Source organism: Sinocyclocheilus anshuiensis, unplaced genomic scaffold (genome assembly GCF_001515605.1).
Source record: "Sinocyclocheilus anshuiensis isolate Anshui unplaced genomic scaffold, SAMN03320099.WGS_v1.1 scaffold38, whole genome shotgun sequence".
NCBI lineage: Eukaryota > Metazoa > Chordata > Actinopteri > Cypriniformes > Cyprinidae > Sinocyclocheilus > Sinocyclocheilus anshuiensis.
The window spans coordinates 3141859-3154005 of NW_015544213.1; the positions used below are offsets into that span (position 1 = coordinate 3141859).

General features: G+C 35.7%; 1 protein-coding gene across 1 annotated transcript in view; it reads left to right on the plus strand.

Moving 5' to 3' along the window:
- LOC107697207 (ras-related protein Rab-10-like) overlaps window positions 1-11414 on the plus strand; it is a 24510-nt gene extending 13096 nt beyond the window's left edge. Inside the window, exons 4-7 of the mRNA XM_016497893.1 lie at window positions 1778-1916; window positions 3326-3415; window positions 5562-5663; window positions 10371-11414. Coding sequence (XP_016353379.1) covers window positions 1778-1916; window positions 3326-3415; window positions 5562-5663; window positions 10371-10457 — 418 coding nt within the window. The 3' untranslated portion in view covers window positions 10458-11414. The remainder of the gene's footprint in view (window positions 1-1777; window positions 1917-3325; window positions 3416-5561; window positions 5664-10370) is intronic.
- Window positions 11415-12147: the final 733 nt, after the last annotated feature.

Below are 12147 nucleotides of genomic sequence, written 5' to 3' on the forward strand. Positions count from 1 at the left end.
CAAACACATACCAGCTTCATCACTGTGTCTGTCACGCGGCGACTCTGTCCTTTCGGGCTCTGTCTTTACATTTATTTTGAAAGATGAAGCTCGCGATTATGGTAAGGGGCGTTACATTTCCGACGAGTGCTTGCGGTGTTCGGCCAATCACAATGCACTGGGTCAGCTGACCAATCAGAGCAGACTGCGCTTGTTGGAAGGAGGGACTTTGTAGAAAACGAAGCGTTTGAGAGAGGCGGAGCATAGAGGACCTACAATAATGTACAGTATTTGAAAAATAATGTGTTTTTTGAACATTAAAGCATGTCAACATATTCTGTTACACCAAATACACAAAATAATGATCTTTAAAAAAGCATCATATGACCCCTTTAAATACGACAAATTCTTTGCACAACTTCGTAAGAGCTACATTAAAGGGATAGTTCACCCAAAAATGAAAATTGCCCCATGCCTACTCTCTTTTGGATTTTGTCTCTTCCAAGCTTTATAATGGCACTGAATGGTGGTCAAGATTTTGAAGCAAAATAAAGTGTGTCCATCCATCATAAAAAGTGCTCCACACAGCACAGGGGGTTAATAAAGGCCTTCTGAAGCAGAGCGATGCATTTGTGTAAGAAAAATATTCATATTTAAAACTTTATAAAACGTAATCTCTAGCTTCCGCTAACTGTTGTACCCGTGTTCACGAGAGAGTGGTGTTCCAGTGGATGAAGTAGGCGTGTAGCGTAAGCTCCGGTGAGAATATGCTAGTCTCGCGAGAACCAAGTTTTGTTTACAGTAAAGGGAAATCAGTCTCCTCTTGGCTTATATCGAAATCCTCTGACGTTTTTCTGTACAAATCCTAATTTTTGTACTTCTGATTTGTGACCGGTGTTTTGTTTTGCTCTCTCCTCTGCGCTTCCGCGCTTCCACGTTTGCCACTTCTCACCGGAGCTTACATTTTGGAAACTATTAAAATCATTCCGTTTTTGCAAGCTGTGATATGCATATTGTGATTTGTACATTTGCGATATTTCGATAATTTCTATATATTATGTAGCCCTTTTTATATGCAGGATACAAAATTACCACCTGTCATGCACCAAATGCATGTAAATGGCTTTAGTCTGAAAATAAAACAATGTATTGACAAGTTATCTGGAAAGTTACCATCCAAACAACTCCTATAATGATAATGTTGTTCCTCATAGTTTTATTTGGTGGCTTGTGGCCAGGAATGTTATCATTCTGGAGTAACGACAGTAACAACAGTTTTGGCTGTGTCTCAGTGACACATTAGTTTTTTAAGACACAGTTTACTGCAAATATTAAAGAGAAAAGCACCCAGATAATTACACTCTCATTGAAGTAAAAATGTCTTTAATCAAATTAAAGTTGCATGTGAGAAACAGTGACGTTTGGCTCCATTTTTGAATCTGAATCTGTCTGAATGAATGACGTTTTACAGGTTTGGTGGATTTTTATTGAAATAGGAATCAGATTTTATTCTGTTTCTCATGTTTATTTCCCCAATACTGTGTTTTCCCATTTTGGATACTCTCTGTGAAATTGCCTTGTAGCCTATTGAAACACAATTGATTGTCCAGCAGTATAGCAGAAGACAACAGTTGATGATTTAGAATTGATTAGTAACAATTGGTGGTGCTTAACTAGTCAGCTGTGGTCACCAGTTATTGCCAGTTAATTTGGATTTTCTGTATTCTGTGATACATTGGGTCCCTGAGTGTCTGGGCTGCTGTAGTGTTTGATTGTGGTTGTCGATGTGTTTGTGCAGGGATACAGCGGGACAGGAACGGTTTCACACCATCACTACCTCTTACTACAGAGGGGCCATGGGAATCATGCTCGTATATGACATCACCAACACCAAGAGCTTCGAAAACATCAGCAAATGGCTCAGAAATATCGATGAGGTCAGTCACTACACAACCTTACTCTAACCCTCAGATTACTGCCATTCAGGAAGTGATGTTTTATAGGGATAGTTCCCCGCAAAAATGAAAATTGTTATCATGTACTCACCAGGATTTTCCAAACCTGTATGAATTTCTTTCTTCTGTTGAACATTACAGAAGATACTTTGAAGAATGTGGGTAACGAAATCGTTGCGGGTTCCCATTGACTTCCACAGTATGAAAAAAAAAATACTGTATAAGTCAATGGGAACCAAAACTGTTTGGTTACCAACATTCTTCAAAATGTCATTTTTTGTGTTTAACAGAAGAAAGAAATGCATACAGGTTTGGAAAAACACGAGGGTGAGTAAATGATGACAGAATTTTAATTTTTGGGTGAACTATCCCTTTAATAGGATTGTGTATGTCTGAACAGAAAATGTTGTGATTGTAGCGTAGATAATCTTTAAAACTAGTTTTGCCCTAAGACCCAGATTTTACATTTGACATACACAATAGTTAACAAAAGTGTGCTTAAAATTAAACTTAAAAATAATGCAGTGTTATTTTAGTATCATTGATATACTGTTAATATTTTGAATTAGATTTCTCATTTGAATTTGAATCTCTCATTTTCATAAGAACTAACATAACTAGAATTGTCAACTAAAACGAAAACCATAAAAATATTTTCATTACTTGTAACGAACATTAATTAAAATAAAATATAAAAAAACTTGTAAACATGTAAAATGATTATGACATGGGCTGAATAGGAAAATGTTGGCCAATAATTGACTGATCAGGTGAAACCATATTGCATGCAGTTTTCCTTTATCTTGCATAGTTTTGTTCATGGTTTTTGAGACACAATGAATTTGTACCTAAATACAGAGTTTGTTTGGACAAGCATCTCTTGACGTCAATGACAAAACAATATGGGAAGTGTTTTCTTTTCCCTTTTAAAAGTTAATAAGCCCATTTATTTTAGTAGCCTAACTGTGCATGATCATGTGGTTAGTTGCTTTTTATTATTGTGTTGTTATAAATAGAACATACCTATGACCCATTTTTGAGTTAAGAACCGCTGGTGTAGGACTTTTGAAGTTCTAGTCCTGTAAAAACACCAACTTACAGATACATAGTCATGGAGTGAAACTGCTGACTGTTAGATTTTCAGTCTGATGAGTTATGCAGAATTTCCAAACAATCAGCAATTTCAAGAGAATTCATATAACATGAGACTCCACGAGGGATGTGGTTGTGTGTTTGGTGGCCTGTCGTTCACACACTTGCACCACTGATGCAAACTCAGTTCTTCAGTACTGTTTCTTCTGTGACTTCTGAAGCCACTTTAAGTACTCTCAGTCTGAACATCAGTATTTAGTGAGAATGCATCATCTCAAATGTGTGTATGTTTGTTGCAGCATGCTAATGAGGATGTGGAGAGGATGCTGCTAGGCAACAAGTGTGACATGGAGGACAAACGTATCGTACCAAAAGCCAAGGGGGAACAGGTGAGGGATTGTGGATGAGTTAAGATTCAGGCTGGGTTGAAAATATCAATTTTAATTAGGGATGTAACGATGTAAGATGTTCAACCGATGTAAGCCGGTTGAACATCGATATACAAATATGTGACGATTCAGATTGGTTGTGATGTTAAATGAATCGCGATACATTTGGCGGTGGGAGTTTATATGTAGGGCTGGGTATCGAGTTCGATACTTTTTAGGCACCGACCGAATTGCCTCGATACCATCGAATATCGAAAAACGTCTCGTCGTTCGGTACCAAATTTCAATACCTAAGGGGTTAATCTCATCAGCGTCAGTGAGCCAATAAGCCTGCAGCACTAGCCGGTGTTTTCTACTAGTTGAGGTGTGGTGCAAATCGATCATCCGCGAGAGCGATTCGAAAGCGAACGGAGCAGTCTGCTCTCTTTAGCTCTCATGGTACTGTAATACACTGATCGGTCTGCACAGACGGTCCGCGTCAAGTCGAACACACCTACTAGTTGTTTTAAAATGAAAACGATCCTTGTCATACTGGCCTTTCCACTGCGTTTCAAGCCGGCTTTCCACTATCTCCGACAAATGACAAGCGACAAGACATTTCAAGCGACGGTCATTAATTTCCAATGGAGAGTAGTGTGGGAGCTGCATGGAGTTCCGATCATATGCAGATGTCTGTTCATACTAACGTTACACGACCGAAAGCGCGTGTTATGTGAACATTCATGCATTTTGCACTGATTTATTGTGTTGGTTACATTTTGATCCTTTGTGCAGTGGCTCAGGAGATGAGTCTTTGAGTTTAAACATCAACAAGCTGAAAAATAAAACCAAAGTTGTTGTTTTTTAGATAATGTAATCTTGTTAAAATTGATTTCATAAAATTGGTATTAAAAAAAGTATCATTCAGGAACTGGTATCGAAGTCAAGGTATCGGTATCGATATCGAAAAATTTTGAACGATACCCAGCCCTATTTATATGAATGTATCTCTCGAGGGGAACTGTCTTTAGAAAAGTTTAGGTGGTATTTTCTTTTCATCTTGCCTCTGTATAATGCATATTAAAGCATATAAATGTTTTCATAAGCACAGTGCTGCTTTGTTTACAGTGGTAACCATGGAAACGCTGTATTGCTGCTGTTCCATAAGCGCCACCTGCTGTTAGAGAGTGATTCTGCGTCTCATTCAGCCCGTCTGTTGTTTTGGTTTCGTGCAGATGTTTTATGTAGTATAGTTTCACAAAACTAAAGTCGGAGTGTTCTGTTTTTGTTTAAAATTTCCAATTATACAATGCATGTATGCAGCATCTTTGTTTGGATTGTGATTCAGATGAAGTGGTTGCCTCTAATTTTAAATGGAAAGAGCACAGGCAAAGCCTTAGTTTGTTTATATGAAGATATTTCTTTGATTTGTATTATTTATTTATTTGATTTGGGATTTGTTTTAAAATTTCAGTTTAGTTTTGTTATTTGACACATTTCAATTTCACAAAGAAATGTGCACCATTTTATCCTAAATTTATCTTACATTTATATTTAAGTAATAATAAAAGGATACCTTTTCATTTATAATTTGTCTTAAATCTAATTTTGTTTTTAAAAAAATCATGAGAAAATTGTATTGTGAAATCAGTGTCGTGAATTGTATCACATCGATTAAAAACCGCCTTATGTGCAATTTAAATGTTTGTTTACTAATCACATTAATGTACCAACTGACAGGGTTTATTGTATAGTTAACAGCATTAGTTGAGACATTTTTCCTTGGAAAAAAAATTGACGTACTACCCCTGATTGCATGCATATCTAAATGAATCGATACTGAATTGAGATTGAATTTTAATCAAATCGCAAGCTGGTGAATCAAAATTGAATCGAATCGTGAAATTTGTCTTAATACGCAAACCCTAGTCAGGATGGGCATTTTGTCCACTAGTTGAGACTTTGGTTGACTAGGTTTTTTCAGTATTCTATGAGTCAATTTATTTGTTGAATATTTGTCAGTAACCGTATTGAAGCACCTTGCCTAAGTGTTTATTTATCTGTAAGAATTTGTGTAATCATATCCCCAAATCCCAAATGGGTTCATACATATTATTTCAGACCTGCAAACACAATGAATGTGAACTGTTCTTGTGCCAATCCTCAGATCGCGAGAGAACACGGGATTCGCTTCTTCGAGACAAGTGCAAAAGCTAACATCAACATCGAGAAGGCGTTCCTCACATTAGCAGAAGACATTCTCAGAAAGGTGAGTTCGGGAATGACTGACTGATAACACCATTGGTATTGTGCTTTTAAGCGAAAACATTGCAATGCAAAAGAGCATCGATTTTGTGTCATTTGACTCATAAATACACTGTCACAGCAGCTGATCTCTCTCGTATATTCAGTGCTCGGTTCGTTGCTTTTGGTGTTTACTTTTCTATATAATATTATTCCATTTCTAATAGTGCACAGAGCAGAAATGAATCTGTATGGATTTTTTTCTGATTCATAATGCAACAAAACAAATCACCATCAGCTCACTGAATCGTTAGTTAGTGGTTTGATTTGGATTGTGCTTGTAGTTTACATCAAATAGGGGTTGGAATAGTTTGTAATCTCATGATCCGATTTGATTGGAGTCATTATTTCAATTCGATAGTAAAACTAATAAGTACACTAATTTCTGGAGGTCTTCCACAACTTTCATTTCTGGATGATGTGTTGAGTCTCCAATTTTTTTGTAACCTTATTAAATGCGGCATCTATTTATGTCAAATGATGTGAAATAAGACACCATAGGGCTGTTACCAATTAAGTTAAATCAGTATCAACAAAATCCATATTTGTACTGCAGGAGTGGCACAGAAACGGCATTTGAAGTGGCATTTAGATGTATTTACACACACTATGCATTTATACTGCAACTGCATAAATAATGCTATATATGAGATTAATGTTTTATATATAACATTTTAAATATAGAAATATTAAATTATGGGATAAACATGTGGAAAATATTGTCCAAAAATGTATTTCACTCAATATAATTGTTTATTGAACTGTTGTAAATATAAAACCAACATCACATTTGCAATTGTGCTGATACTTGGGAAAAACAACACTCTTGCTTATGTGATATTTCGTAACTATATCATGTTATAAATATTATAAAACAAGAACTCACACAGGGTCATTTTGTGCCTTCATATCTTGAATTTTGAGGCCATTTTTATAAGGTTTGGTGTCATTTTTGCCCCAAAGCCCCATTAATCTGTTTCCATTCCCATCTTAATATGTAGAGACAGCTATAAGTAATCATTCATAGGTTGATTCTCCTGTAAGTCTCGAGGTGCGTGATACTGACAAGAAATTATATCTCGAAATGCGTTTTTTGTTTACGATAATTAAACAATATTTTGCTGAATGTGTTTTTATGCTGGTACTTTGGCTGCTTTAGGCCTGTAATGGATAAAAAAACATGACACTAAAACCACCAGTAGGTGGCAGTAGGTCTCTTGTCTGAATTAATTGAATCATTCATCATTGAATCATTAATTCAAACAATTTGTTCAAAACTGCTGATTCATTTAGAAATTAGCCAAGTGACTCTGTTTATAAATGGATCATTGAATCATCGACTTTCATTCAGAAACGTAACAGTGCAGTGTTGGTCTGAGATGCACAAATGTTCTGCTTCGGCTTTGTTTGTAACTACTTTCATTGACAAAACAGACAATATTGTGCCTAAAATGTAACTCACTCAATATTAACTTTTTGTTTGTTGAACTGTTGTCAGTTGCAATTGCACTCACAATATTTATGAAAACAGCACTGTTGGTTGTGTGATATTACTTAACTATATAAATATAAAAACAAAAACCCATACAGGGATATTTTTTGCTTTCATAACTTGAATTAACATTGGCATTCTAACTGCATTCTAATAAGCTTCATCACGCAGTCAATGCTTTTGAATTTCAAGACGGTTTTTGTTTGTTTTTTTGCAAAGTGAGTGACATTTGATAATGTCAGCTTGCATATGTTTAAAACAACCTAATGAACACTGTGGCTCTATCAAAACATGGCTCTGTTTGTTTGAGAATCCTGATCAGCCGGACAGCAACAGTCAAGTCACCTTTATTTATATAGCACTTTATACAATACAGATTGTGTCAAAGCAGCTTTACAGTGTTCCAACAGGAAAATAGTGTGACCATAATGCAAACAAAAATAGATTTCTGCTGTGAGGACAATAGTAAACAGTAAATTTTTCAGTTATAGGCAGTTCGTCTTTGATTCAGTGACGTCATCGTCCAGTTCAGTTCAGTTCTCTTTAGGGCTGTCAAAATGGCTGAAAAACAAAATTCGAATTTTGTGCTTAAATATGATCAAAATTCGAATTATATTCGAATTTAAAATGCATAATTTCAGTCCTGAGGCCACAAGAGGGCGCATCGAGCATAAGATAACATGGCTATCTGTGGAAAAAAAGTGCATAATGTTTAAAATAATGTTTATAAACCAATTATAATTAATTAAGTTGCTTAAACAACTATAAACAAAACAGCATCATGTATGTATTCATAGTTTAATACAAAGGGCCGAAAGCCAATCACACAGAGTAAATTTTTTCATTTAAAAACACGAATTGCAGTGGGACGGGGGGAAAAAAAACGCCATTAAGTCTCGAGATATGTTTTTTCAAAGTTGAACTTGCATTAATTTTACATGGCTTTCTAAATATGCGGTTCTCTTGTGCGAGACGCGAGTGCAACGGTGATAGATTTCCCTCTAGAAAATGCGCGAAATATGCATTCTGTGTGAATGGCTTGGTTTTTAGTTTTGACGTAAACAAGATCTTCTCCGCATTGATGTTATCTTTCCCCGCAATATTTGTAATCAACAACACAGCAGCGCCGCATCTAGTGGCTTCAACTTGATAGGCTAACAAAAACATTAAAATGCAATAACACTTACATCGTCATCACATCTCGTGCGCCACTGATAAGGCTGCCTCCTTAACGCACACCTAAAATTCGAATGCAATGTTTTTGCATTCGAATATGGATTTTTATTTTAAATTTGACGAATATTCGAAATTCTAATTTTTTTTTGACAGCCCTAGTTCTCTTCCAATAGTGTGTGCAGTCAAGTCGATAGTATTGGCAAAAATTGAGGCCCTGTTTACACTTGGTATTATGATGTGTTTTGGTCGATCGGATCACAAGTAGACAAGGGAGACACATTCCCGTTCACACCAGCAGTCACCTATAAGTTGTCGGCAAATTCTTTAAATTTTATCGGTATTCAGAACAGAATAAGATAAAAATCTGAAAATATAAGTAGCTATAAAATTATAGTACAAAATTATATATACAATTATAAAATAAAACACAAATTATAATGGCATTCATTATAAACATCTAGCAATGCTATAAATGATCCCTTACAAAAAATTAAATGGATATTGTCCTTGTCACAGCGGGAAAAAATGAAATATTCTGTCATTTTTGGTCATAAAGATAGGAGTAAGACATAATTTGAAATTGTAAAGAGTTTACTTTTATTTATGTATACTCGTAATAAGAACAAAACTGCCTTTATAAAATGAAGAAAACAAACAGGATGTGTTTTCAGCCGTCTCTTTTTCCTTAAACTTGTGGTGCAGCCATAAAAAATTTTTTGGTTTGGTAATTTGTTAATTATTTCACTGAAACACATTTCATGTAGGCCTATTTATTTGATTCCTATCATGTAATTTTATTCTGTTTTTCTCTGTTTTCTCCTTTTGTTTATGTGTATGCAAAACTAAACTACTGAAAAGAAAAACATGTAATTTTAGTGGGTCACATACACATCAATTGTAAATTAATTTAAATCTAATTTAACATTCTAATGTTGTTGGATAGGAAATGAACATTGTAATGTTTAGGAATCAGCTCAGTCAGTGGAGCAGGGTTTCCGTGGGTCCTTAAAGTTTTAAATTTAGTTATCAAATTTAAGGCCATAAAAAAATCTTAAGTGGTACAGGAAAGCCTTAATTCTGATTTCAAGAGGTCTTTAATTTGGGGATGGAAAGACAAGAATTGTGATAAGGCTTAATGTGACAATTAAACTTCAAAAGGCTATTGATTTAATTGAATAAAGCTGCTTTGTGAACTGCGGTTACCGGGGAAACACTATATTTCTGCCGTTTCGAAAGCTGTGCATTTTCAATAAGCCCTTCTGTTGGTTTTGTTCAGACCAATGCGAAAAAAATTGACCCATATTTTAGATATATTTATGTTATTAAATTAATATATTTGATTGATAATAATTGTTTAAAGTAATGTAATCATTGATACTGTTGACTCATAGCTTTTCTTAAAAATGGTTTAAAGGCCTAAATGTGACGGTTATCATTTTATAAAACTTTTTGTTTTGTGAAAACCTGTATCTGAACTGTAAATCATGCTTTTTACAGTCATTTTCTGGTTTAATATGATACCATAGATATAGCCCTACTCCGCTTATATGGTATTAATTTCATTTGTGCAGGTCTTAAAAAGTCTACCTCTGGAAGTAGTTGAAAGTGGACAAGCTCAAAACGTTTTAGACTCCATTAACATCTGTATTTAGCGTTGTCCACTTGTGATCGGATCACTGAAAATGAATCTTAATGCCAGGTGTAAACAGGGCCTAAGTGTCCCCAACTAAGCAAGCCAAAGGCCACAGTGGCAAGAAATCAAGACTCCATCAGTGACAAAAATGGACAAAAAAAAAAGCTTGGGAGAAACCAGGCTCAGTCGGGGGGCCAGTTGTCCTCTGGCCAGACGAAACATGATGACTCAACCAGTGGTGTGAGTTTGAGACCGGAAACCAAACAGACCAAAGCAAGCTATCAAAACAATCTCAGCTTCACGCCAACAACTCAAAATGTGATGTGTGCAAAAGCAAAATCTTTTATTTGTGTTTTTGTTTTCATTTGCAGACGCCCGTAAAAGAGCCCAACAGTGAAAACGTGGACATCAGCACTGGAGGCGGAGTCACAGGATGGAAGACCAAGTGCTGCAGTTGAACATACACACACAGATACTCACACACTTTACACAAACACACACCATCTGTTTCTCTATATCCCTCTCTCTCTCTCTCTCTCTCTCTCTCTCTCTCTCTCATTCACTCATCCCTCGTTTCTGTCTAACACTCTTCCGTTCTCTCCTCATGGGATTCTCTGTAAAATACATCTCTAATGTTTCTCACACTCACGACTGCTTGCTGACATCATTTTTATTTCTGACAAAAAAAAAATACAAATGTAAAGAGAAAGTCCTTTCATGTTTCTTCTTATTTTAAAGTTTAAAGAAAGAAATGAATTTAAGCAAAAAGTGCATTCACCACTACATAAAGACCGTCAGTGGACCTGGAGATGTTGTCTGTCGGCACAGAGGAGCGGCGTAGCGTTCCGTACGACATCCTAGACGAGACTTTTAGTCCAGGGGTGGTTAGTGTTGTGTGTTAGTGTGAGAGATCTTCTCTAGCTGGGTTTTTTTGTTCTCTGATTTGATTTCTTTCGTCCGGTGCCTTAATGTAGAGCCTTAGAGCTCATCCCCCAAACACACATTTAAACATCACTTTTCTGTAACAGTTGCGCGCACACACACACACACTGGTCCTCTCCTCTCTGCTTGACCCGCTAACCCAACCCAACACACCTGAGTGGAACCATCCGGACTCAATCTGTTTGCTCAGAAGAGAATGGCATTATATATATTTTTGTTTTGTTTTTTTTAAATTGAGTTTGTTTTTCAGAATGTTTAATGAATCTCCTCTGTATGTTTTGTTTTGTTTTCCCTCACTCAGTTACTCATTCTCTCCTGCATGCTGTTTTTTTGGGGTCTTTTGTAAGTTTTGCCATGTTTGTAATTGACAGGAAGTATCTCTTCTAGTCCAGATACGTGTCAGGGAGGGGAGCGTTCTCTTTGGAAATTCAAACGATTTTGCAGATCCATTAAAAATAAGCTTGTTTAAGTTACATGTTGGTCCCGTTTATTCAAGCATGGAGAGTTTGCGATGTCGAGTGTGTGTTTTCAGGGTTTCTGTGGGTTTTTAAAAAAGTCTTAATTCACTCTTCCACAAATTAAGGCCTTGGAAAAGGTCTTAAATAGGAGCAAAATTCATAGTCATGGCATTAAATGTTGCATGCATTTTATGAAAGGAATATTTTCCCTATTGTCCCTATTTTACCCAGCACTGGGTTGTATTTAACCCAGCATTTTTTTAGAGTGTAGTTTTAGGATCTACACTTTCAGAATGGAATGTTTTAGTAATATAAAGAAAAAAATGGTCAAACATTTATTGCGGTTTACGTTCTGATCATAAGATTTCTGAAAATTGGAGTTTTAAATTAGACTGGATTACTTGTAATTAATCAAAATTCTGTCTCGTGAATATTATGATTACTGTAGTGTATTTTTATCTCCTCCTGGTGGCAGAATTACACGTCTCGAAAACGGAAATATTTGAAAAACACTTTTTTTTTTCCCCAAGTCCAAGACTCTAAAAAAACACTATTAATCTGTTACTTTACTTAAAATTATAGATTTATATGTTGAGATAAAATTTGATATAAAAACGTAAGGTACCTGTGTAAACAGCAGTTATTGGCAGTTTAAAATACATAGGGCCTATAATAAAATGTAAAAGTAGGCTATAATAATATATATAAGTAACACATGCAGTTAGCATAAGCATGTTGTTATTAAGGT